The following is a 27,611-nucleotide window of genomic DNA, read 5'->3' as shown; positions in this document are numbered from 1 at the left end:
CTACTTTCGGTATTCAGACACACTCTTTGACATAAAAGGATCAAGTGATAACCAGAGCTTTGTTTAATGCCGGCAAACATTTCCCATCATTGGCCCTTGTTGGCCTTATCATGTGCAAACATGACACAAAGTCAGCAGTAAGTGCCTTTATTCTTCTTTGTTGTTCAGCTGTCCATGGAGTACCTGCAAGCTGCAAGCTCTTAACTCCCTGAGTAGATAGGAAATTGGCAAAACAAGGACCAGGTTTGTGTATTTATAAGGAGAAGGAAAACCCCTGACAGGCCTCTTTCATGTGAAATGAAGCTTTGTATACGACAGGTACTGGATCAGTACAAAACGGTTTTACTGTGATACCGTCTGGGACTGTGGTATGTTATCAGATCGATACACTTGACAGGACTAGCCTAAAGTCTCAGTGCAGGCTCTCCAGTTGGAGAGAATAGTCTCAGTGTCCCGTCGTAGCAGATGTTAACTCTGGGCACAACTGTCCCTGTTGAACCCGCAGCTTGTCCTTTTTAAAGAACGAGTGCACCCTCACAAAAAGGATACTGTGTGTACCCTCAAGAAACTCGCTGTGAAAATGAAATTAAGTGAAGGAAAAAGGAAACCCTAAATCAAGATGTCGTATTTGAAGAGGCTAATAGGACTGTACAGAGCGTCAGCCTCCACAGAGGTGGCAGACACTGAGGCGTACATCCCAAAGAGAAGAGGGAGATGCACTGGAGGAATGGGCTGAGCTACGGCATTTCACCGCAGTCTGCCTATGTGTGCCAGCAAACAGCCACTGTCATCTGAAAGACAAGGAAACTGCAGTCAGACATACAAACAGAGACTGCAATGTAAGCTATGTTTAGAATATCGAGTTTAGTTACATGGGCCTAAATATGACCCTCATACACACACACATACAACACCAACACCAACCCTTACGCACACATATAAATAGTAACCAAACTGAGACATAATTTCAGGATTTACAGTCCACTGGCTATCAGCACAGTAATCAATTAATGGCCGTGTCAATGTTTGCACTCCATCTTAACCTGGTATGAATGCTCACAATGAACGCAAACTTAACCCATCAGCTCTTAGCTCATGGCAAATGCTGCTATGCTTAATCAGAATTAGGGCCTCCTTGAAGTCAATGTGAAATAAAGATGTGTCATCTTGAATCCAGATGTCGTGCCAGCAGGGAGAATGTATGCCGGACGGCGTGCCAGGACGAAGTCTAGGCACCGTGTGCCGCAAAGCTGCAGATGGTCATCTACAGAAATAGGCCTTGGCAACAGAACCTCTACTATTCCGAGGCTCTGATCATAATAGGCTGAACCAAGTTTGGGTAAAGAGTAAAAATGTTACACAAAGCACTGCACATGGTTGCTTGCAACATTTCACAGGTACTGTAATTAGAGTCACGTTTAAAAAAAACAAAAAAAAAAAAAGGTGTTCCTTGGAGTGGAGTCAGTTTGGATGTGTTGAGAATCAACATTGGTCCATATGGCTGGAGGTTCTCTCTGGGTAGCTGCCTGTCTGGGGACAGGTGGGTACACAGCCAGGTGTTAGACTGTGCCTGTAAACATCCCCGCTCTGAATCCAAATGTAGCAGTAAATTGTTAATTTTATGTGTACAGTTTGTTACGTTTCCCTCCAGTGATGCATGCTTGCGTTTGATGGATACTATGCACAATTTATACAAGTAACCAATAATTTGTCTTAAGTGTTTGTCTTCATGGGTGTCTCCACTACATTCACAAGAGGAATTAGAGTCCAATGTGTAGGGCCATGTGAGGGCTTGACACGCTCTCACTAACCCCAACTAGTAACCCAGCTAGCAAAACAGTCAGCCAACACAGCTTGCTAGGCAGCCAGCATAGCACTGCCAGGAAACACACTGTATTTAATGAAGCAGATCTGGGAAGTCAAGTATTTTTAGAAGCCACTTTAGTGCGAGGAAACACCTCAGAATCTGTGGAAGAAAAAACCCCCAAACATTGCCTGAGTTCTCCCCGAAGTTGCTTTTCCCATACTAATGACTATCTTACGACTTACTTAGCTGTGCAGCCTGTTACCTTCGGTGCTTGCCACTGACATGTTGATTTCTGTGAATGTCATCATTGAGCTTAACCACAGGGGTGAAAACAACAAAAAACATTTAACTGCTAGGATTATTATTTCCGCCTGCTAAATGGACTGACTGTCACACTTATCTTTTTTATCTCATGAAATGATCAAATCAGCAACAGAAACGCAGCAGGTGATGCACCTACTTGCCGTTCATTGAGTAATAAGAGCTACAGTGCAGGCATCTGTGTAATAATACTTGATTTAGATAAGCCGTTCAAAGTGGAGCAAAATTGAATCTGTGCCATAAATTAGTATGATAGCTTAGTGGGCTCGTTTTTTAAAAACTCCATGTCATGACAGCCACTATGAGTGAGTCGTCAGAGTAAGTTGCGGAGTTGTCTCATGTAATGAGGAAGGTTGCCGCAGAGGCCCGTCTTTATGCTACAAATGTGACTCCGGGGGGGTTTTGTTGAGGGATGAACTGGGACTCTGAGACTTTGAGCCTAATAGAAGTCTGGCCTACAGGGATTCAGAAGTTCAACTTGGGCCCACACTTAGTTATGGAATTTGACCCCACTGATCAGTTCTACGCATGGACATTTGGATTCCCTGTGAAGCAGCTCTTTTTTTAAAGGGACGTCAGTGTGTTTGCACTCTGTTATGAACCTTCCTGCTAAACGTTTTTATGTATCTATCTATACATGAATTTAGAGCAACAAAATGATATTCAGCCTTTGGCAGATTATTTTCTTGATTAACTGAATAACTGGTTTGTCTATGAAATTTCAGAAAATAGTGAAAAATGCCATTACAATTTCTCAGAGACCAAGGAAAGCTTTAAATTGCTTGTTTTATCTGACCAACAATCCAAAATCCAAAGATATTTATTCTACTATGATAGATGAAGAAAAACATCAAATTCTCAAATTTGTGAATTTGGAACAAGCAAATATTTGACAATATTTTGCCTGAAAAGTGACACAACAGTAGAACAATACTAGAAAAGTTGCTGATTAAGTTTCTGCCAATCATCTAATCAAACAGTTAACCAGTCCGTTCAGCTATTCGTGCATTGCCTCAAGAATTACAAGGAAGACTTAATAAGACATGGTGTTTAGATACCTCAGTAGCCTAGTTAATATTAGTGTATCATATTTGTTTCTATTAACCAGAATATGGCCTTATTATAGCTTGTACTTAATAATTACTTGCAAAAAATCATACCAAATAATATCTGAATATTCATGTACGTTGTATTTGTCACTGTTTTGGTAAAATAGTATTAAAATAGATCTCCTTACTCACTTTTTCCACTGTTTTAACATGTCTTTAACAGCTTTTCAGACCATCCTCTAAGTGTTTTCACATGTGACTGTGGTGCATACCTGTGTCCTTTTAGTGCAATCAACAAAACAGCAACAACAGCAGCAGCAGCAGCAGCTGCAGAGTGGTGTGTGTGTGTGTGTGTGTGTGTGTGTGTGTGTGTGTGTGTTAGTGTGTTGTTGTGACTGAATGTGAGTGAGGGGAAATGCCACGCATGCCTGAACACACAGACCAGCACATAGTTGTGTGAAAAACACATTGCTGGTCTTTAGTGGGCATGGGAGTGGAAGAGACCCAGAAACACTGGGACAGGGAGGAACGGGCTCACACACACCTTTGTGCGCAGGACTGAACAGAGATTTAGCCAAGCTTTCCTGAGCCAGCTGTCTGCATGAGAAAATCACAACATGACGCAGTATTCCCCTTCAGGAAAAAAAAAAACCCTATCAGCAGACCGGTCGATCTTGCCGAACATGCACACTCTGTCTGAAAAGGTGAAAAGCACCACTTTAGATGAGATCAGTCTGTCCCGGCACTTGAAACTCTATTGCTGGAGCAGTAAGACAGCACTGGAATCTCTGATGCGGTTTGCCTTTGGCTGTGAGTGGAGGAAGCATCCTCTCTCTGGCCGTCTGGGCTGATGTGGTTTAAACAAGTGTCTGGAGTGATCCACTGGGGGCTCCCGGGGAGGATCGGGTTGCCGGATGAGGATGTGGCCTGATGGAGCTCAGGGAGTTGAGGGAGTTGGGGTAGTTGGGGGGGGGGATCCTGTGATCTGGGCTGCTGAAGCCCCTGACAGGCCTGCCGTCTGCTACTGTACTCCTGTTCAGCTACCTAACTGTCTGCTACTGCTAACCTTAGCTCACCGCCCCTGACTGAGTGGGTTACAGTGCAGTAGTGTGCAGTAGAGTGAATACTTCGAAAAATGGACTTGATGTAGAGATACATTTGATCATGTCCTAATGGAGCTATGGCATCCATCGGTGTGAATGACACTTAAGGTGTAGCTAGTTCAGTAACTTACTCTCCTTCAAAATAATGCAGTTATCATCGCACATCATGCTGTATCATTAAAAAATTTAAAAATGCACAATTTTATCTTATATAACTTTGTACTCTAGCCTTTAACCAAACTGCTTTTAAAATCACACTCCGTTGAAATGTATTGCTTCCTGAAGAATGTACTTTAATTTGAAATTCCTCCTAGCTTCTGTATAGCCGAGTCATGTTTTGTTTTCAAGCTGATGTTCCAGTTAAGGGTCAGCACTGTTTACAGGCATAATGTCACTAAGGCTTGTTGTTGAGTAAGCTACTTCTGTTCAGGTTTTCCCATAACTGATGGTTTCTCCGAATCTGTGGAAAAGCCATGCTTAATCACTATGGTTACGACTCCCCCTCCCAATGCCTGCTCAAGAGAGGACTTGTTTACCATCTCTGCTCCAAACTCAATAACATGTCAGTCATCAGGATTAGAACCTCCCCTGCCCACCTGCTATTGGTCGAGCAGATAGCTCCCAGTTTAACCCCCACCTTCCTCTTTCCCGGCACCCTCCTCCCTGCCGTCCCTCCCCTCGAGCCCTACTGTGAATAATGAATGATTTCCCAACTGTCTGTCACACTTCCTATGTATCTTCAGTGACACAGGGAAAACATAATGCTCTTTGATGTGTTATAAAAAATGAAATATTTAATCTTTCATATTTATGTTTGACTATGACAGACACATATGAAAATTATATCCATTTACCAAATTCCTTATATTTTCACACCATACTTCGATCTTCAGAGGTGGCAGTGGCCTGCTGGCAGTAAACGTGTCACCAGCCTCCCAATGTAAACAGTGTAGTACTTACACAGCGTGCTCTCTAATGGGGCATGACTCGCATTCAGATGAGGAGCATTGCTGCACTGCAATCCTCTTCTTCTCGAGTACCGGCGTTCTTATTCAATAATGTAATGCATTTGTTTGAGAATCCAACATACACACATGCGCGTGGATGCAAATATATACAATATACAGTACACACAGATCCTTCTGCAGGCAGATGGTGTTGAAATTTTACCGTCTTGTTATCGGATTGATGCTGCTTTTTTGTCGATAGAGACTGTGGGGAAAGGGGAGGGGTAAGCCATGTTTGAAGGGCTCTGGGTCACATGACCCTGAACCCCCCCTTGCATGCTGGGCTTTAAGAAGGCAAGAACCGTCTCACAGAGGAATACATTTGATGCAGGCTGCCTCTTTTACTCTGCTGCAGGCTAAAATAATTTTTTTGGGGGGGGGGGTTGAAACTGATAATTACATCCTTGCGTGTTGTTTTTATTTTCAGCTATGTGTTCTTCTTTTCTCATTTCACATTACACCTTCATGATCATGTTTGTTGCTAAAATAGCCTCCTCTTCTCAGGTTTCTGTAGCAATTCCTGAAGTTGTTATTGTGTTGTTACAGCGGAACAAGGGATTAACATTCTCCCGGTTGAATCCTTTGCGGCCTGAAACATTCTGCAGATTCTTCACATAGTCGCGCGACTGGAGGATACCTTTTAAAACAAAAAACAAACAGTGCACAACACTTGTCTGTCTCTGCCTATTAGTGATGCCTCTTCTCCCCCCTGCTGCTGTATTTAATTGCAGTTGTAGGCATGCACCAGCGGCACAGAAGGAGACTCCTAAGTGCTGACTGTTGTCTAGTTTATTGTTGATGAAACGGACCCGGCCACTTCACGTGTCGCAGTGCTGTGGTGGACAACAGGGGCAGGCTGGTGCTTAGCCATGGTGTCTGACCTGACTGTGTTTGCTCAGGCAAAGAGCAGGAGGGAGGGGCGTTGTGTAACTACTGTATGAGAGGAACAACATCATAAACCTACCTACCCCCACTCACAGCAGTCCGACTTATTTAACTCTGCAGAATCAGATCATTGTCAAAGTTTTTGTTTCTATAGTTTGTTCTCTGCTATCTAGTCTTTCACATTTGCTTAATGTAATACAGTATGTACTAGGGTCAAATGCCAACCCATTGATGCTCCTAATTTATTCCCACTCGTATTAAACATCCACTCAGGGGACTACAAGGTCGGTGACACCTTATCTTAAGAGGAGTCCCTTGTTAGGTAGTTCCTTTCCTTTGAAGTAGTGGAAACCCACAATGCCCTGCATAGCAATGTGTAGAGAGCAGCAGTGTGGAAATAGGGCCGCATTAGGAGCATCTATAAATAGAGGTTTGTATCCTTGATACCACGGGTTGTTTGGTCACACAGTGAAACCGGGTTGACTTATATGGATTTAAGGCAGCAACTCCCCCTCCCTGCGCTTTCTTCTGGCGAATGGTATGCATGTTTGGAATTTCTCGTCATTGAGGAATCTGTTAAAATGATGCAGAAGAAGGGACCTCCTCCAGTAAGGCACATTAGAGTTTGCCTTGGCTGCCCCCTTTTGGTAGGATTCCAAGAAAATGAAGCATCGCTGATGCTTCATCGCCCCCCCACCACCACATACACACTCTGCAAATGTGCAAAACTGATCTGCTGGCTTTAAACACACTAATGTCAGCATCATATTTCCAATCAAATCCCAGCTGTCATGTGAGAACCCGTGTGTAGGCATGTGATGTTGTAGTTTTAAAAAAAGATCTTTGCCATTTGTTTTGGATCACATCCAAAATAGTTAGATACACTATTTATGAAGTAGCACAGAGCCAGTCAACTCCTGGTGTGGCAAGACACATTTATGTAGTGTGAAGCTATATGTAGCACAGGAAAGGCCATATTGCTAAATACTATACGTTTACACATTCCATCATGACAATAAACTTAGAGTAATTTCAGGGTCTGTTATATTTGGAGACAATAATTGGAAGTTCCTGATGTACTGCAATGTATTGAACAATAAACGGTTTTGTGTCAGGGCTGCTGAATGAGATTAGATGTTCTTTTTTGGGAGAAAATGGCTATAGGTGTTTGGGTTTTTCTTTTGTCAAAGAATCCTGAAGGACTTTTCCAGACAGACCTTTTCACCTTCTGCACTATTAGATTTGACTGAATGTGAGAAAGAATGGCAAGTATTTGAGAAACTGTCAGGAGTGGGAATGATCATTCCCCTTCCCTTGTGAAACGAAACTGGAGTTGGCACTGTGGAGAGTGTGTGTGTGTTTGCTCTGCAGCATTGCTGTAGTGCACCGTCACGTTCTTAACCTACACAGATGTTTTGTAAAGCAACATGAAATATTCATCTAGAGATTAGCTCAGCAGCCGGCTTCATTTTCTCCACTGATTCTCAAAGCGAACCACTGATGCTCCGACACCCGCGTTTGATTTAAAAGCAAATAAACAAGCAGAGCTCGTTTTCCTCTTTCTCTCTGGCGCACACAAATATTCGCATACCAACATGCATGTGCACACATATCACACACACACACACTCTCATTCTGTGCCCCTATAGAAGTATTTATTATGAATGGCTAAAATAATGACACTGATAACAATGAAGCAATATGTGTAGTGTCAGTGTCTTGCCAAATACAATAACACGCATGAAAGAGAGTGGTGAAATGTATGTTTTAGTTTACTTTTGTCTGAGTGTGTATGAGTTTGTTTGTTTGTGTGTGTGTGTGTGTGTGTGTGTGTGTGTGTGTGTGTGCACATTTCCTTCCAGCTATGGCTTTGCACCAGGAGGCGGTTGCTAAGGAACCAAGAGTGCTGTTCCTCTTATTTCAGTTCAGTTTCAGTGTAGTTCAGTTCAGCTTTATTGTCCCTGGGGGAAAATTGTTTTGCAGCAATAACAAAGAGCATAACAATAAATAGTAAACACTTAAGGCCAAGACACAAACAACACAAGGGTGTTGTGGGCAGGGCTTTGCTGCCTGCATAATTTCCAATATGTAAAAAATAAAAGTCAGTTTTTTAAAAACAAATTCTGATTTCATAACCCTCGACTCTGCCTTTCCCAGAGCTGCTCTTTATCCTGACAGAGACTCCTTAAACAGGGAACAATCATTAACAGAAAACACTTCCATCACCACGCTTTTCACAATCATTCACACAGGTCCACACACTCCAGGTGCTTTTTCTATGCAGTGGACTCATCTGAAACTAGGACACCCCTGCCTGCAGTGTGTCAAGATTAGTTCGCAGTGGGAATCATCTGCTTTCTTCCCTTTACATCTGCTTTTCCAGAAGTGTTCCTCTATTAATAGGCTACAGTAAAAATGCTTTTCAACATTAAAAACAGACGCCTTCCATTCGCCATTTTCAGCTGTCACTGTTAATTTTAGAATGAAGCCTGCGATTATTGGAAGTTGTTGCTTAATCTACAATCAAGCACTGATCTCATTCCTTGGGTCTTGTTACCTGAATGATTGATTGCTTCCTGATAACTTTTGTCTTTTCTGTGTCAAAGTTTTTTAGTATTTGTATTTTATTCTCTGGAGTTGAAGTTTGATAATTTAATGGTAATTTTATACGCTCTGTTAGATATGTCTGGCAGTCCAGATACACAATCGATCAAATGTACAATGTGTCTGTCCCAAGGAACGGGGAAAATGCTATGTGTTATTGATAACATATTTTTATGGGTTTTGGTTTCTCTGTGATGCTCGGTGAACAGCAAGGAGCTCCTATTATTCTTGTTGCTCAAGCTTAATTTGAAACACACAATTGTTCAGTTTATTTATTTTTTTCCCTCACAGCCTTGAAGGACGTTCACTAGTTCTTAGAAGCTGCAGTTGTGGGAGTGAACGTTCTGTTTGAGCTTCAATTGTCTTTTCTTCTGTTAGAGAAGAATATTTTTTTGTCTAAACAATCCACTGGTAAACTTGGTTGCAGATTTGTGTAAATATACTACCTGGAATTTGTTTTTTAAAGAATAGATGATACTAAAGGTGGTCACACTAAGTGAGGCCAGCTCTGAACAACGGGAACAGATTTTTAACTCTGCTGGCACTCCAGTTCCTCTGTGACGTTGCTCTTCAGCTCTGTGGCCCTGCTGGCCTTTTCACTTCTTCTCTCACATTTGGACAACACACCTTTAATCTATTTATTTGCTTTCTGGTCTGCTACCAAGCAGATAATAACATTTAAATCCCAATCCGTGCTTTATAAGCATTAGTTTTGCATCTTTTAACCTTTATCATCCTTCATTTTGTTGTAATGGTATCCAGCAGTGCAGACTGTTAACACCCACCCGGAACTGACTCTTCCCCATCTTTCTCTGTCTCCTCCAGTTTGCCCAGAACACTGCAAGCTTGCCTGCACAGCCAAGGGGGAGTGTTGCCACAGCCAGTGCCTGGGCAGCTGTACTGAACCCAACAACGACATGGCCTGCTCTGCCTGCCTCCACTACAACCACGAAGATCGCTGTGTGCCAGACTGTCCCCCAGGCACTTACAAGTTTGAGGGCTGGCGCTGCATCAACATGGACCTGTGCTCTCAAGTGCACCTGCCCGGTGACACTCACTTTGTCATCCACGGGGGAGAATGTATGCCCGACTGCCCCTCTGGCTTCACACGCAATGAGACTAATCGGTAAAGACGGACACTTCACTTCTATTTTAGCTCCTGATGTTGTGGCAATGCCATGCCAGGTGACACTGAATGTACAAAATATTAGAAAGAGCTCCTTAAACTAATGATGTTAAATTATGTCTAAATTAAGATTTCTCAAGGCTTAAGTATTCTTCTTTAATGTTCTGTACTCGAATTTGTTAAGGATCGTAACCTCATTCAGAGCCAGAGGTGCTAGTATTATTTCTTGGCTAAATTCTGTGAATAGCAGTGTGGTTTCTCTTTGGTATTTGCAGACACTTAAGCCACTTGTGGTCACTGTGTACTTCTGCAAAATGAATTGATTTGCATAAAATATCCTTGAGCTGAACATCACCTGACCTGGTCTCTTTCTTAAAGTAGGTGGTCTCAAAGCAAGGAAGTGCTAGAGGTTAAGAGCACGTTGGACTATTAACGATTCAAGTTAGACTTCCCAGACTGTTTAGAAAGAGTGAAAGGTGCTCAATATAGTGCCTTGTTTTTAACACTCACCATTGGCAGATTGTTCAGAATAATACTCAACGGTTTTAAGAAGAGACTCAGCTGAAATGTCCACTTGACATTTCCTTTGTTTGATATTAACCTAGAATGGGAAAACTTCTTTGTATGCAACTTTCCTCCCTGTTTTGTCTCGTCATTTCCCAAGCTTTCCACGCTGACCCTCTGCTGCTTGGCCATATCGCTGCTGTTTTGTCTCTGAGGTCAATACAGTGAGTCACTCTCTCACGAAACAGAGTCCATTAAAGATTCAACTCTCCGCGTGAGAGGTGACCTCGTGTGATGCAGTGAATTTAGTTGCCTGAATCCTTTGGAATGCTTGGGTGCTAGGGAGTGGACAAATGATTTCAGGGGTTGAAAAGGTCACATAAGATTTTGCTCATACTTTGACAGTTGACAATTTCCCCCATGTCTCTTTTTTTTCTCATTCACTCCTTCCCTCTGCTTCTGCTGTATACAGTATGTTATGCAATGCCTGCGATGGACCGTGCGATAAGCCCTGCTCATCCCCTGTCATCGACTCTGTGGATGCTGCTCAGACCCTGAAGGACTGCACCGTCATCGAAGGCAATCTGGACATCAACATCCGCCGTGGAAGTGAGTGGAGCTACGCAGAAGCACAGTGCTTTTAATACTACATATACATAATTTTGCTGTGTGACTTAGCTTAATAGACCATACTACACTACAGTATACTAACTTTACTACACTATCTTGCACTTGACTGCCCAGCAAATGTTGTGATTACTTAGACAGATAAAGTAGAAGAGCCTTGTGGTCTAAGCTGCTGGGATGCACAAAATCAACGTTACATCTGCTTCCTGCACTCTAACCCACTTATCACATTATGCTATAATGCTGTTTATTTGCTCAGTTGACAGGGTGGCTCACAAGCTAATCTCCACATATGAAAAAAGCTTCTACAATTTAGTGCTCAGTGGGACATTTGCATTAAGAGCTGGTCAGGGTGAAGCAGTAGAGGTCCCTGTGGATTATATAATGTGGCTTTCATATGCTGATTTATATTTCTGTCTGTGTGTGTTTATCCCCTGTCCTCAGATAACATAGCGTCTGAGTTGGAGAACTTCATGGGATTGATCCAGACAGTGACGGGCTATGTGAAGATTCGACACTCCCACGCACTTGGCTCGCTGTCCTTCCTCAAGAGCCTGCGTTACATCAATGGGCAGGAGCTCATCGACAAGTATGTCTTATCTGCTCCGTTGGTCTGCACTTTTTTTTTGTCTGTGAATGTGCGCATGCTTGTGTGCGGTGACCGAAGGAATTAGAGGATATGATCAAACCGCAACATATCAATGCCTTAGTTACATAAATGTCAGAGTGACTTCTTGTTGAAGGAGTGTCTTCCCTGGGTGGTGGATGTGTACATTAATGTAAATCTACATACAACAGTGTCTAGTGACTCTGTTATTAATTTAAAAATGACTCACAAATTCATGCAGACAGGCCAGATAAGTGATGAGTGTGGCTACAAAGCTGAATGGAAAGTCTCAGGTCTATCTGCCTTTACTGTGATATATCAGCGGGAATCTTAGATATGAGGGAAAGTTTTTTTTGGTAATGACCAGGGGGGTCATGGGAAATCCTGTCGCCCCTCTTGTTGTCGTTTCTCCAAGGGTAAAGTTTCACTCAGAGGAATGCTCTTAAGGGTGGCAGACATTCCCTTTGCTCTGAAGGTGTTCTGCTGCGTTGCTTGGACTGCTGGATCTCAGAGTGTTTGCAGGACACGGTTACTGTTTCATGTCCTCCTCTAGTCTGCATAAACCCATGCTCATTGTCAAACCTGAACTCATTTGACTCCCACCTCTATTACTGCTTATTGCTGCCACCAGGTGGCAAAAAAGCTGTTTTAACCACATTTCTGACAACTCCAGCTTCCATGAGACATGTATAATGGAAAAAAACTATTTTTTGTTTGTAACCTCCTCTTGATCTCCTTCCATTGTCAGCATGTATTCGTTCTCCGCCATCAACAACCAGCACCTGCAGTATCTGTGGGACTGGAGTCAGCACAACCTGACTATTCGGGCTGGACGTCTCTTCTTCCGTCTGAACCCCAAACTCTGCATGTCCGAGATCCACAAGATGTGGGAAAAAACGGGCAGAACTGGGAAGCTGGAGCAGGATGACTTCCGTAACAATGGTGAAAGAGCCAGCTGTGAGTATATTCACATTATCTACATTTTTGTTGCAAGTAATCTTTCTTTTCAGGAAAGTTCTTTTAATTTGGCATGTATGTCTCACTGAGGGTCCTGCTCTGTCACAACAGGTGAAAGTCATATCTTGAAGTTCAAGTCTAACATCACAACAAGCCATACGATCAGGCTGGCATGGGAGCGCTACCGGCCGCTGGACTACGGAGACCTTATCAGCTTCATAGTCTACTACAAGGAGTCGTAAGTACAAACAACTCATTATTCTCAAAACACACTATCATATTATAAAATTAACTCTTCACTGAGGCAGAGTTGGTATCGATGAAGGTTTTTTTCTCACGTTTCTTGAAAGTCAGAACTTAATGTTACAAAGACACAGAATTCCTCTCAAAATCTCAGCTCTTTCAATGAAAAAACTAAATCTTAGATGCACATATATGTTTGGTTTTGCATATCTTACCCCAATCAATACTGTGTGAACTTCACATTACTGCCAACAAAGAAAATGTTTGATTTCTTGCCTTTGAGGCACTTTTTGAGAGGACCAATAGAAGAATTCTTCTAATGCAAAACAAAACCAAATTTACAACATCATATTCACAATGTTCATGTCAGCTTATTGTTTGAGATATGGGTTTGATTACCTGTCAGATTTTCTAATAGAACTGTTACAAAAGGAAACAAATGGCTGTCTTGAAGGTAGGTCACCAATCAAATATTGCATGGTAGGCTTTGGAAAATGGTAAATGTAAATAATAGGTTTAAATATGCAAAACGAGGTTCAAACGTGACCTAGAATGTGTTTTACTTTCACACAACAATCTGTTTTGGTAGGAGTATATGTCATTTTTTTTGTAAATGGTGAATATGTAATTTTAAGTCCTTTTTTGTCAATGCACAGCCATATTTTGTGTCTTTGCCAGCCCTTTCCAGAACATCACAGAGTTTGATGGCCAGGATGGCTGTGGCTCAAACAGCTGGCACATGGTGGATGTGGATTTCCCTCAGGATAAAAACACTGACCCAAAAATCATTCTTCAACACCTCAAGCCCTGGACCCAGTATGCTATTTTTGTGAAGGCCATTACCCTGCAAGTGGAGGACAAACACATTTCTGGGGCAAAGAGTGATATAATTTACATTCGCACACGCCCATCGCGTAAGTTTGATAAGTCTGTTGGTAAATTACTTGTGATGGTAATGCAACCTTCACATTTATTAATCTATGTAGCTAGGTGAACATTTGAACTAACATTTTATGACTTTGGCCCTGTTGCAGTGCCGTCTATACCCAAAGAACCCCGTGCATATGCAAACTCCTCAACCAAGCTGATGGTGAAGTGGTTACCTCCAGTCTTTCCCAACGGCAACCTGACCTACTACTTGGTCCGCTGGCAGCAGCAGCCTGAGGACAGGGAGCTCTACCAACATAACTACTGCTCCAAAGGTCTGCATTACTCATTTTACAACAGTAATCATGTTTTTATTGTCTGAGCTTTCCTACTGATGAGCCCTTCCCCACGTTTTGGGGAAATACATTTATTTGCCTCCTGGCCGAGAGTCAGATGAGTTGTTTGATACACTGTACATTTAAAATGCAGCGACAGCCTGCAGCAAGTTAGCTTAGCTTAGCATAAAGACTGGAAATAGGGGGAAATGTGTAATTTTTACCCTTTTGATTTAAGATTTAATATTGAAACACAACTCTATGCAGGAAATTTATCAAAAATATTCTAAGCAGTTGCTCTGGTAATGCAGAATGCTTCCTGTTGCTAAACTCTCTTTGTTTCTCTCTTGTGTAGAGCTGAAGATCCCGATTCGTATCCCAGCCACAGGTCTCACAGACATGGAAGAGAACACCAAGCCCACCAAGTCAGACCTGGCAGGGGCAGAGAAGAACCAATGCTGTGCTTGCCAGAAGACGCCCGAGGAGAAGGACCGGGAGAAGGATGACCGCGTCTTTTTCAAAGTCTTCGAGAACTTCCTTCACAATGCCATCTTTCTGCCAAGGTATAGTAAGCCACAGATGGAGTGGAGATATATCAGCTTCACAGGGATCTCCTTAAACTGTTTACAGCGCCTGCTCTGATGGGTGAAAATGAGGAATGAGGTGGCGGCCCGGGTGTAATGGCTCCTCTGTGGAGTTGACAGGATCCGAGCACGGGGGCGTAGATGGACCTGACGGAGGCTGAGCCAGCCTGCTGGGCTTGGCCCTTTTGGTCGGGCGGAGCGGATGAGGAAACATGCTGAGTGCGTTCCAAAGCCTTCTTAGCGCTCTTGTGGCTTTCTGTTGCCGTGGCAATAGTGGCATGGGGGGGATGTTAGGACCTAGCCGGCAGCAGTTTAGGCAACACAAACAAACCCAGGAGAGAGATGTGATTAAGGAGTCTGAAGGGCCTAGTTTGGCTGCACACTCATAGCTGTTTAGGCTTTTTGTTCTGCACAATAGGGACTGACATCTGTGTTGTGTTATCATTTAACTTGCTCATGGCAAAAGATGTTTCACTGTTTCAAAGACTCCTGCTCTGTTCTTCTCCCACACTCTTTTATTCTCATATAGACAGTCACACACAATCTATGCATTTGTGAATTGGTGCCATAACACTCACATCTCCAACATCCATCCATCACTTAAAAATATGGAGTCCTTTGATATACTTGTTGCCTCTCACTAAGAACACTCAGCATGTATCCTATAAATCCATAGCTTTAAACGATGCCTCTGAGCCTCCAAAGTTTTAGTCATTTAAACGGTGTTACGGTTTCCCCTCACAGTGCTCTTGTGGTATTGGATCGATATGTCTTAGGACAAATAATAAAAACATTGCTTTCTATTGTAATTGAACTCATATCTGCCCCGCTCTGGCTGTGTTGATTTGTTATAGTATAGCTGTCTAGGAAACAGGCGGATGGCAGGTCCCGGGCCTGCAGCAGAGGGCTCAGCCTGTGTATGCACAGACTCACTGTAACAGAGCCAGCATTATCACAAACCACTCCAGGGAAAGGCCTTGGAAATGGGGGAGGTTTTTTCAAAAGTTCAAGGTTTAGACCCAGGGTGAGGGGAAAGAGGGCGGGTGAAAACAGAAACAGAAAGAAGAGGAAGTGTTTTCTATTTTGTCCCCCTCCACCCGCCACTCCACTCTCCTCCTCCCCTTGCACACTGTCTTTGTCCGGGACTCGTTTTTTGTTGGGGGGGGGATTGTTTTTTTTTCTGGAGCGAGACAGCTGCCAGGAAATGTACAGTGAATCCATCTGGAATTTAAATGAATGAGGGAAGAGCCCCATCAGCGATAGAAGACAAACAGAAAGTACTGTAAGGAAGGCAGACTGATTTACTGGAGGAGAGTGGGGAGGCCACACAAAGAGGATGGCTGCCAGTGTCTATTTAGGAGACCTAATGGTACAATCCAAAACCTGTCATGAGCTAACTGGATCATTTATTTACTGTAATTAACTTGCTGTTGAAACTGCTAAATACAAGAATTGATAAGGACTGTAAAGCTTCTTCCTTCAGAGATCTTTGCTTCATCTATGTGAGCGTGCAGTATGTGTTGCTGCAGTTAAGGCCAAGCGCTAATAATGTGCCCTACTTGTCACAGACTAAATGTGTGGTCACAGCTTTCCTCTCTGGATTCCATTGCATAAAGGTAGATCTTTTTTTAGTGGGCGAGGTTAGGACACTATCTGTAGTAACTCACGAGTTATAATGTCATGTTTCAGTCAGCTGAAGAGCTTTCTCACAGTGTTTGGACTGCCTTGCTTACCCCTAACACTTTTATTGCACGTAAAGAAATTAGATCCCTCAGACTTTCTTTCATCTGGCCTCTCAATGGGATCCATCAATCTCCCTTCCTTTGCCTATCGCTTTTAGTACAGGATAGCTCGATATTTACTACTCAGTGCAAATCAGACTCATGCATCTGTGTCTTTACACTTTACTCTCCTGCCAGTTTTATGCATTTTCAGCAGTAACCGTAGCAGTTTCTGAGTGCTGGACTTTGGATTGTACTGCACCAGTTGCAACTGTCAGTGAGGAATGTTGACATGTGAGTGCGACTGGTCTTTCCCACAGATCTGTCTGTGTCTGAACACTGCTCCTTTAGGTGTGTGTCTTCTCAGACACAAAAGATGCTTGACTGTAGCTTTCCTCAGTTAGGGCTCTTAGTTTAACAATTTATTACCCATTGTAGAGCTGAAACGATTGGTGGATCAGCAGAAAAATAATTAGCAGTTATTTTAATAATTGATATAAGTCATTTTTTTAAGCAAAAATGCCAGCATTTCTCAGGTGCCCACTTAGTTGATAGTAAATTGAATATATTTGGGTTTTGGACTGTTGGTCAGATAAAACAAAGCTATTTTAGGGGTCATCTTGGGCTTCAGGAAAGTGAGATGGGCATTATTCACATTTTATAGGCAAAGCAATTGATTGACCAAATCGGAAGCTTAATCAATGAAAATAATTGTTAGTTGTAGCCCTAATTCCCACTACAGACTTTGAATCATGTCTGAGCGGTTTCATATGAGGTAATCTGAACCTAGCCACCTGTTCACGCTCTCTTCATTACATTTCCAAACAAACCCTAAACATTTCTCACCTTGCAAGCGCTCTGTAAAGGCTCCCTACACTGTTTATGACCTGTTATCATCTGCTGTCAATCCAACTTTCATTTTCCAACTCCATCAGAGCCAGGACTCTGACGGCCATGTAGGTTTCACAGGTAACTGTGAAAGGCAATTGTAGGCATGTTCCCCTGTGGTGTCTGTGTCTCTGCTGCTTCACAGCTGTCACTGCCTGCTTGCCCTCAGTAATGACGATATCCAGCTCCAAGTGGCTCGATAGCTTATCATATGTACCATGATACCACGTGTCCATTCATTGCAATCCTCCCGGTTGGGTTACTGAAAATGAGTCATCATGATTGAACAGTTTGGTTCAGAATGTTGGTGTCACAAATGTCTCCCCATTTAGACTTTTTCCATTATCATTATGATTGATTGGAATATGTTGGACAGAAAGTTTTTTTTTTCTTGGTGTGGAAAAATCTCTTTATTTGTCTGTCCTTCTCTGTCTATCCACCTCCGGTGTGTTCTGTCTGACCTCATCCTTCCACACAGCTCCACAGGGAGTAGTATGCAGCATCTGGACACACAGCACACAGCACACAGCACACAGCACACAACACACACACACACACACACACACACACACACACACACACACACACACACACACACACACACACACACACTCAAACACTTACAGCACCCGGTTCAACGAGATGCTTCAGCTTTCTTTTATTATTTTAGTTATAAAGTTATTTGTTACAATAGGATTTCCAGGACATACTTTATACATTTTTGTCTTTTATTGTCATAACAGTGCTCACTATCAATCAATCAATCAATCAATCAATCAATCAATCAACATTTATTTATATAGCACTATTATAACACCGCTGTTGCATCTATTTGTCCCTCTGTATTTCAGACCTCCAGATCGTAGACGTAGAGATGTTTTTGGAGTGGCTAACAACACACTGTTCCCTGACGGTGTTGGTAGAGGGAACACCACCCTTGGCCTGGGGGATAACAGTACAGATGGCATTCCTTATACAAATGACACCTTCTCGCAGGAAAAGAGCACAGCAGAATCTTTAGAGATCCCCAACCTGGAGCCATTCACTGTCTACCGTATTGACATCCATGCCTGCAATGAGGAGGTGGGGCGCTGCAGCGCTGGAGCCTTTGTCTTCTCCAGGACCAAACCTGCAGGTTGGAAATTAACCTAGATACAATCTCTCATGGAAATGTGGCACTGTATAGTCTACTGTAATGCCTTCTCTTACAGCACATTAGAGACACGTTCTTGTTATAATATTGTGTATGTGTGTGTGTGTGTTTGTGATTACCAGACAAAGCAGATGACATCCCTGGAAAGGTGATCTGTGAGAGGAGTGACAAAGTTGAGGGTTGTGTGGTGCTGCGCTGGCCAGAGCCCATCAGGCCTAACGGACTCATCCTGATGTATGAGATCAAGTTCCGTCTGGGGAATGAGGTGAGCCAGGTTTCTCAGACTCTTAAAACGACATCTGCTACTTGTTCATTATTGAAAAATCCAGAATCTATGAATATGTAAATATTGTTGATTAACAAAGTTTATCTGTGAGACGAAAGATAATAAACTCAGATTTAAGGTGAGCACAAAGAAACTCTTCTGCACAGTGAAGCTCAAACATCCAAGTGAAGTAACAAACATCAAACATCCAAGTGAAGTAACAAGAAGCAAAACACACTTTTGAGTGGTAGATTAGTGGTTATAAGTGATAGATCTGAGCGGCCCTATACTGGTTTAAACATTTTTTTTTGAAAAACAGAGCATACAACACTCAGTTTTACACTCCTTACCTGACCCTGAGTGTTGACTCTTCATTTCATTCTTTTTTCAAAGAGTAACCACAATGCGTTTGTTTCCTTTCAGCCTGAGAAGCACGAGTGTGTGTCGCGGCAGCATTACCGCGAGCAGAGAGGAGCTCGGCTGACCAACCTGGGCTCAGGGAACTACTCTGTTCGTGTGCGCGCCACTTCACTAGCGGGGAACGGTTCCTGGACGGAGAGTGTGTCCTTCTACGTGCTTCCACCCAAACGTAATGAAACACATTAAATCTTGACAATTTCACTTTAAAGTAGTAAAGTAGATAAGAAATGACACCTATGCTGATAACTTGAATTTTTCTGTTCTGACAGGGGAAGATGGTGTAACGTTGTACTTGGTCATCATAATTCCCATCATAGTGACACTTTTCATTGCCAGCCTCGCCACAATTCTCTTCTTTGTGAACAAAAAGAGGAAAGTATCTTTTATGAACTTGTTTTCCATAGTAGAGACAAAGTCTCTTGATAATGTTGTTCTACCTCACTATGCTTGTGAAACTTAATGACCAGTGTAATGATAATTAGAGTTAATAGGTGTTGTTTTCATTAACATTTCCCCTGTGGTAAAGAATAGCTAATTACTCATCCCGTCCACAATCAGAGCTGTCTGCTGACTAACTTGGCCGTCTTTGTGTCAACAGGAATAGCGATAGATTGGGGAATGGAGTCCTTTATGCGTCTGTCAACCCGGAGTACTTCAGCGCTGCTGAGAGTAAGAATACTGAATATCTTCTCTATTTTTTATATTTGGTGTGTGTATGTGGTTTTTAACCTGCTGTCTGTTGTGTTGTGCCAGTGTATGTCCCGGATGAGTGGGAGGTGGCCAGGGAGAAGATCACGATGCACAAGGAGCTGGGCCAGGGCTCCTTTGGCATGGTGTATGAAGGCATCGCCAAGGGAGTGGTCAAGGACGAACCTGAGACACGAGTGGCCATCAAGACGGTCAATGAGTCAGCTAGCATGAGGGAGCGCATTGAGTTTTTGAACGAAGCCTCTGTCATGAAGGAGTTCAACTGTCACCATGTGGTAAGAGGGACCTCGGCCTAAAATAGTTACCATGAGGCACCCGAGTGAGAAAACCCTGAAGTAATTGCAGATAAATCATCACAATATGGCTTAAAATAAACTAACAAGAGGCAGCAAGAGGCAGGGTTCAGCCTCCTGGAGACTACATTCTCACATCAGATTGATCACAGCCTCATTAACTACATTAAACAGATGTGATAAAGATTTTCCCTTTGGAAAGCTGCTGTTACAACATTTTTATAAAGTCTAACCCTAAATAGCCAAACACACAATTATTAAATTTAATTTTAATAATTCAAAGGATAAGATATAATCTTCAAAGCAAGTTAAAGGGAACCACATTTTTCTAATAAAAATATATGTGACAGTTTTTGCTTATAACCTAGATTCCTATTTTACTACCTACTTTTAGTACTATTAGTATGATGAAATTTACATAATTAACTGTTTTATATTAACAGGAAATGACGCAATACATCCGCCATCAGACATTAATCAAACTGACTTTAGACAGCCACTTCCAGTTAAACTTCACTGACAGAATGTCAAATGTTCCAAAAATGTAATAGTTATTCTTTGTTTTCTGAGGTGTTCCTGGAGTTGCTTCACCACCATCTGTAATTAGTTTTTATTCCAGCTGTGAGCAGCTGCTACATTTCCTTGGTGCATTGCATTGTGGGAGAAATGTATCCATCAACAGCACACGCAAAAATGTACTAAGAAATGGTTTTTTTTTAGTGTGCTTACTGACTGTTTAGAGTGTACTTTATCTTGCCACTTTTCCTGTACGAACACACTACATGCTCAAAACCTGCTTAGATTTAATGTGTGGTTTGGATTTGAGACAAAGATATGGACTGATCCCACCTGACGTCTGCTGTTTTGTGATTGGTGTAGGTGCGGCTGCTGGGCGTGGTCTCTCAGGGTCAGCCAACCTTGGTGATAATGGAGCTGATGACCCGTGGAGATCTCAAGAGCCACCTGCGCTCGTTGCGCAAAGAAGTAAGCAGCTTTTCCTTGCACACACACACACACACACACACACACACACACACACACACACACACACACACACACACACACACACACACACACACACAGACTTTGTCTCTATAAATGAGGCCGTCTCTCTCTTACAGAAATAGGTGAAGAATTGTCATACACATACATGCTAATGTTTGAACACATACACACATCTTGTCCCCTTTTTTTCTGTCTTTCTCCAACACCCACATGCACATTTCCACACACAGCATCCATCCCTTACTTTGTAATGCTGAACTGTGACCACAGCCCAGTGTTGTGGAAAGCAGAAAATAATGACTGAACAGTGTTTTTTCAAGCCCTTTACCCTCTCACTTCATCCCCCTCTCACTCTGCCACAGATCTCCACCAGCCAGGTCCTACCCCCGCTCAAAAAGATGATCCAGATGGCAGGGGAAATTGCTGACGGCATGTCGTACCTAAATGCCAACAAATTTGTCCACAGAGATCTGGCTGCCAGGAACTGCATGGTAGCTGAGGACTTCACTGTGAAGATTGGAGGTGAGTCAAGTTAATACTATGCCCTCAACCTCCCCTGGTAGCTCGGCGCTGAACCTACTCTACTGTCCACGAAAAATGTGTTTGGATTTCAGTGAGTGCCTGAGGCAGTGGAGTCTTAATGTACATGGACAGAGGGAGGGAAGAGTTGAGGGAATGGCTGAGCGAGCTCTCAGGAGCTTCCTCTCCCACACAGAATGAGTGATCTTTAGTGGCTTCCCCAACCTATGTTTTCATTTTTCTCTTCAGATTTTGGCATGACCAGAGATATTTACGAAACGGATTACTATCGAAAAGGAGGGAAGGGCCTACTGCCTGTCCGCTGGATGTCGCCGGAGTCGCTGAAAGATGGCGTGTTCACTACAATGTCTGATGTCTGGTATGAGAACACATCACTCTCTTACACACACTCACAAGCCTGCATTATACATGTTTAAACCTGCCCTAATCCAGGGGGCTCGCAAAGTATTCCAGTAATGTCTACATATTGTGTGTCTTTCTGCGTGTGGATACGCTAAAACAGATCAGGCTGTGGAGTCAGAACTATAAAAACATATAGATCACCTCAAGGCCCATATTCTTACCAACATTCTTTACTTAACAGTGTGAACATGCATTTCCTGCCCTCTATCCTCGCTGTGTATGCAATGACAGCTATGACTTTCCAAAACCAAATTCTGGTTTCCAGCTGGCTCTCTGCAAATTCCTCTCGCCGTGATAGAGTATAGAACAAGATACATCTTTTGTTACCAACACCTTTTTTTTATGCCAGTTTGCGGTGAAATCTCAGCTTACAGTTTTGCCACATTTTTCTATCATTCTGGAGCAATATTGTTGTAGAGAAAGAGTGTTTAAGTGTTTACTAGCTCCGTTGCAAGTTTTTGTTTCCCAACTCAAAATGTCCCACGGGTCAGTTCCTAAGAGTGGGTTTAAACTGCTCCAGATGTTCTCAAATGATAGGTTGCAGTGCCAGCACAAACCCACCTCCACATTTGTGTGCTATATCTCCCTCTTTGATGTTGTACAGATGAAGTTAATGTAAGACAAACCCATTCTGGGCTCCTTAAGGAATCCACAAGTAGGTGACTTTTATTTTGTTGATCAAGGAAAGCTGTCTGAATGTGGCTTTGTCTGTCAGCACGAGACTGTTCCAGCCAGTTATATGCAGTGTTGTAATAAGGCTGTTTCATAGACTCATGCCAGTGGTGAAAATATGACTAGCAAGAGTGAACAAATATTGTGTTCTTTGTTAGTCAAGATCATGAATAGTTTCAAAGTAATCTCAGTGCAAGGTAGCTTAAGGTTAAATTGAGGTGACGTTTACTGTAAATAATTTATACTTTGGTATGTCCTGCAGTAAATCATTGTGATTCACTGACTGGTACACTGATACACAGCTCACATTATTCTTAACACTTAGCCTGCCAGGTTTTAGGCTAAACATGATGTAGATAACATAAGGAGACATATCTGCTGAGTGCTCTCATATCGGTCTCCAACATCTCAGTAAATGTTGCTCTTGCTCTGACCATTAGATTTTAGTTGACAGGCTACTTATACTCTAGATAATGTAGAAATTTAAAGCAGCATTAATCAGTTGTTCCACAACAAGCTTTGGTCACTTTGTGGTAATGCAAGATGTTGTGTGGTATATGCTCCTGACAAAGGCAGACATTATATTCACTGTTATGGATAAGTAATTCACCATTTTAGTGAAGAAAAAAGAATCCACTGGCTGCCTGAAAGGTGGGAAAAACACAATTCAAAAATCAAAATTATTACAGCATGCTTTGAAAGATGGTTTGCACTAAATGAAAGGTATGTTGTATGGATTGATGATTTGGAATAAGAGGGAAAGTGAAGAAACCACATTCTGCATACAGTCGACCACTTGTGCTCACTTCATTAATGATGTTTTGGCCCTCAGACCTTCATCAAATACAATTCAATGAAGGAATTAATAAGTGAATTTTATCGGATGAAGGTCAGTGGACCAAAACATCAATAATAAGTGAGTACAAATGAGCAACAGTGTTTTTGTGTTGCATCGTTTGGTGTCTTTACAGTAAAGACTTTTCGATCCCATGCACCTGTCAAAAAGACTTGGTGTGCACTACATACCTTGTAATAGAAACATGCTAGGAAAGGACAATTCAGAAACACTAGTTTAGTCCTTTTAAATGTAAGATTTATTGAAAAGTAAAAATAGCTGCTGTGCTTGGTGGCCTCAACTACAGGATTCTTACACCTTTTCTGTTGTTACGCTCAATGTACGCAGCACTGAATTACCATCAGCTAAGAGGGAAAAATGTAAATATGTTTTGTAAAATTGTTGGATCATGTGTTTTTTTTTTTACCACAGGTCATTTGGTGTCGTGTTGTGGGAGATCGCCACCTTAGCGGAGCAGCCTTACCAGGGCATGTCCAATGAACAAGTTCTGCGCTTTGTCATGGAGGGAGGACTCTTGGACAAACCTGACAACTGCCCTGACATGCTGTAAGTCTCCTTATTTCAGTGATCAGTAACTGTATAATCTCACCCATTTTAGGGCTGTCAGGTCTATGTTACCACCACCCTTGAAGGATGTATTGTTTTATCCCCTACTGCCACTGCCCTGCACGCCTTCGGTCCCCACTATTTTGCCCAGCATCTATTTTAAGTTGTGGCTTTAAGTGTGTAGGATATCATGTGGTGTGTACGCTAAGGTAGAGCCAAGATGAGGCCCGACATTAACGTCACAGGTTAAATGTGGTCCGTTGACGACATGGTCCCGGTGGTCAGCTGGCGGTGAGAAGGCTCCTCACCCGTCAGCGTCGGCCCATAGAAGGGATGCCACGACCCGTGTGTGAGAGATGCCCCTCATTCCTGCTGCTGAGAACGGGCATGAGGAGGGGAGGTGTTGACTGTCTGTCAGCAAAAGCGAATGAGAGGGACAGGGAAAGAATTTAATTAATTAATTTATAATTAATAAATGAATCACCCTGGCTGTTAGAGAAAACACTGCCCAGCCTGCTTGTCAGCATGCAGCGCTTCATATATGGATTTGTCCTCTTCCTCTCTGACCTCAATAAGAAGGCATTCTGCGCTCTCCCCTCCCACTCTCCACGGCTGACCTCACCTTAGAAAGAGAGTGCAAGTTGAGAAAAAAAAAAGGGGGCCGAGTGTTGTGCAGACACAAACCTCTGGTTTCTATGGCAGCCTGACTGTTTTGTCCTGATTACAGGAGTGTGTGGATTGTGTTACAGAGGTGGTGGTGGTGGGGGGGCCTCCTGGTCTGTGAGCAACACACAGGGAAGTCAGTCTGCTGTGGCTCGTCGCCTCTGCTGTAGTGACTTAATGGAGATTTCCAGAAGACTGCTGAAGTGTAGTGAAGCCAGAACGGCATACAAAGACTGAATAGAAAGATACAAGAAGAAAGGTGCGCAGGATAACAGACAGAGGGATGAGTCATATTTGGAGAGCTTTGAATGTCTCTTCCTTGTACTGGCTTTCCCAGGGTCAGGTAGCTGTGGCTCACTGATTGGATTTCCCATGTTTCTGTCTAGAGATTCCTATAGACAAAAGTGCATTCTTTCTTGCTGGGTTGGGCAAAAATGAAATACAGACTCTGATCATATTGAACATCCTGATTTAATGTGGAATGTGCAGTATCATTAACAGTGCTATTGTACATCAAGGTTTCACCACACTGTTGCAAGTGTGACATTTTGCAGTTATGTTGCAAGATATTCCTGTTCAGATGCATTAAACATTTACCATAGATGTTTGGAAACTGCTCTGCACTCACACTTGGCCTCAGAGTGTGTCTATTTCAAGGTCTTTCAGTTTCTTAGTCTGGTGAAATTTTGGCTGTGTCTAGACTAGTGCAGATTTTTTTTTTTATAAAAGCATGACTGGCTCCAAATTTCATGTGACACAAAAGTTCATAATCAGCTTTATTTGCCAAGTATGTTGACACACACAAAGGGATCTGACTACGGTTTAGCCCTAACTATATTTAAAGACAGTGCAGGGGACAAATTTACAGTATGATACCGATGCAGACGTACAGCTGAACGAAGATATCAAGCTAAACAGAACAAAAACATAAGAAGTATTAGAGAGCATAGAACTGAGGCAGCCATGTGAGGTGCCATCTTGATCATCCAAAGTTTGCTTACAATTTGAAGCTCAGTCAGTAAGGCTTTATTTAAACAGCACATCTGGGTTATTAACATGGAATTGAAATGTGCAAGAACAGGTAAACGAAACACAAGTGAAAAAGACACACCTCCCTGTAAAAAAACAAATCAAAAAGTGAAACAGAAATTGTTGTTTGACCTTGAGAAGCTCTTTTCAACTGAAGAATGAGGTGAGTTGTTCTTATACAGTACATATGCAGTACATCTCATGTATCCCTGTCAGCTGTTACATCTCGCTAACGTCACTGATGACAGTTCAGATATACGTCAGTTTATCTCAATAGCAATAGTATGTGTCTGTGCGTGCCATGATTGGCAGGATGCTGACAAGAACTCAAGATTTACTGCAGTGTTTGTTTTCTAAATTTGCATCAACAAGCTGCATGCGCAGCAACAGATGGTGGGGGAAGAGTACGAAGAGCAGGCAGGACTATGCAGACAGGTTACCCTGGAGCATTGGCCCAGCTTCAAGCATTACACGTCCTTTCATTGGAGGTCTCTGCTGCCTGGGTTAGGACATCTTAACGTCAACTTTAAGACACTTTCTGTGCTGCTGAAAAACAAGCCTGAGCCGCTCCCCTGCTGCTTCATGAGTGTGAAGCAGGCACGTGTTTAGGAGAGCTTTACCCATAATTCCTCTGTGCAGAGAGGAGCTGGCACCCAGCTGCAGAGGCTGTTGTAGGCTACAAAGAGACCACTGGGAGAGAAAGAAAACAAGAGAGAGGGAACAACAAGAGTGGAGGAGAGATGACCAAGGTGTTTATGTCAGTGGGCCTTACAGAGTATTCTTAGCTTGTTTGTGTATAATTGAAGTTGTGGTGTGTGGTGTAGCACCACACAAAACTGTAATAATTCTCCCTTTTATGAAGTTGTTTTGACATTCCCAAAGCTCGGCTGCTGGCCTGGCACAGTAACCTTATGTATGATTTACTGTCCTGCCGAGTACGTGCTACATTACTGATCTCACTGTGTGTTGTAATGTAGCAATGAATAAAATGCATCCAAATATTAAATGTCTCATTTAAACTGCCGTCAGTAAAGTTTTTGAATTTACCTAATACATGTATTTAAAAGTCTTGTTGCTACTAGTTAACTAGATGATTGGGACATTAAGCTGATGTAGCATTTCACTGGACAGTATTAAATTAGATAGTTAGCAGACTATCTATCAACAACAAACCTGTATGAAATTAGTCAGCAAGTCCAAGGAATAAGGGCAGGTATTTGTAAGTGATCAAAAGAATTTTTAAACAAAATGTGACGAATAAAGGCTGACGCTATGCTTTTATTATATTTTGTGTTTGGTTTTAGGCACAGAATGAAATTCCAATCAAACAGGAAAATGAATGAGAGCATCTGTTAAGTCAAATATTTACTGTAGTTAAGAGTAGTAATCCAGCAAGTTGCAGCGTATTAGTCTATTTTACAGTACTATATTAATGTACCTTAATGTAATTGTGTCTACATTGTTTTTTTAAGGTCCATATAGTGAACTTAGTTTTAGTGCCAGAGTATTGAAATGGGCTTAAACTTGAGTATGTCCTGCCACCTGCTGGTGAGAAACATGAAGGATAGCTACACACTTTTTTAAAGTCTGTCTTAACACAATACATACATGCCCATATGTACACTAAAAGAGATGTTACTGCTATAATCATTTCTCTTGTCCATACTGGCTGTGAAGTATTCCCTTCTTAGAATAATTACATTCAGGAGATGGAGAGACAAAATCCACATTTCTTGTTTACTTGGTTATTGGAGGCTTTGGCAGTCTATAGTAAGCTCAAATAAAGTTGGCGTGTGGTCTTCTTAGGTTTAATAAAAGCTAAAC

General features: G+C 42.4%; 1 protein-coding gene across 1 annotated transcript in view; it reads left to right on the top strand.

Moving 5' to 3' along the window:
* The window catches only part of igf1ra (insulin-like growth factor 1a receptor), a 72,884-nt gene that overhangs the window by 42,235 nt on the left and 3,038 nt on the right, over positions 1-27,611 (top strand). Inside the window, exons 3-20 of the mRNA XM_046037357.1 lie at positions 9,602-9,902; positions 10,879-11,015; positions 11,478-11,622; positions 12,389-12,597; positions 12,709-12,835; positions 13,519-13,754; positions 13,875-14,042; positions 14,398-14,605; positions 18,087-18,370; positions 18,511-18,653; positions 19,077-19,242; positions 19,343-19,445; positions 19,672-19,742; positions 19,827-20,056; positions 20,954-21,058; positions 21,442-21,601; positions 21,848-21,977; positions 23,961-24,095. Coding sequence (XP_045893313.1) covers positions 9,602-9,902; positions 10,879-11,015; positions 11,478-11,622; positions 12,389-12,597; positions 12,709-12,835; positions 13,519-13,754; positions 13,875-14,042; positions 14,398-14,605; positions 18,087-18,370; positions 18,511-18,653; positions 19,077-19,242; positions 19,343-19,445; positions 19,672-19,742; positions 19,827-20,056; positions 20,954-21,058; positions 21,442-21,601; positions 21,848-21,977; positions 23,961-24,095 — 3,058 coding nt within the window. The remainder of the gene's footprint in view (positions 1-9,601; positions 9,903-10,878; positions 11,016-11,477; positions 11,623-12,388; positions 12,598-12,708; positions 12,836-13,518; positions 13,755-13,874; positions 14,043-14,397; positions 14,606-18,086; positions 18,371-18,510; positions 18,654-19,076; positions 19,243-19,342; positions 19,446-19,671; positions 19,743-19,826; positions 20,057-20,953; positions 21,059-21,441; positions 21,602-21,847; positions 21,978-23,960; positions 24,096-27,611) is intronic.

The sequence above is a fragment of the Micropterus dolomieu genome, linkage group LG22 (genome assembly GCF_021292245.1).
Source record: "Micropterus dolomieu isolate WLL.071019.BEF.003 ecotype Adirondacks linkage group LG22, ASM2129224v1, whole genome shotgun sequence".
In the NCBI taxonomy this organism is placed as follows: domain Eukaryota; kingdom Metazoa; phylum Chordata; class Actinopteri; order Centrarchiformes; family Centrarchidae; genus Micropterus; species Micropterus dolomieu.
This window is presented reverse-complemented; position numbering and strand designations above follow the sequence as displayed.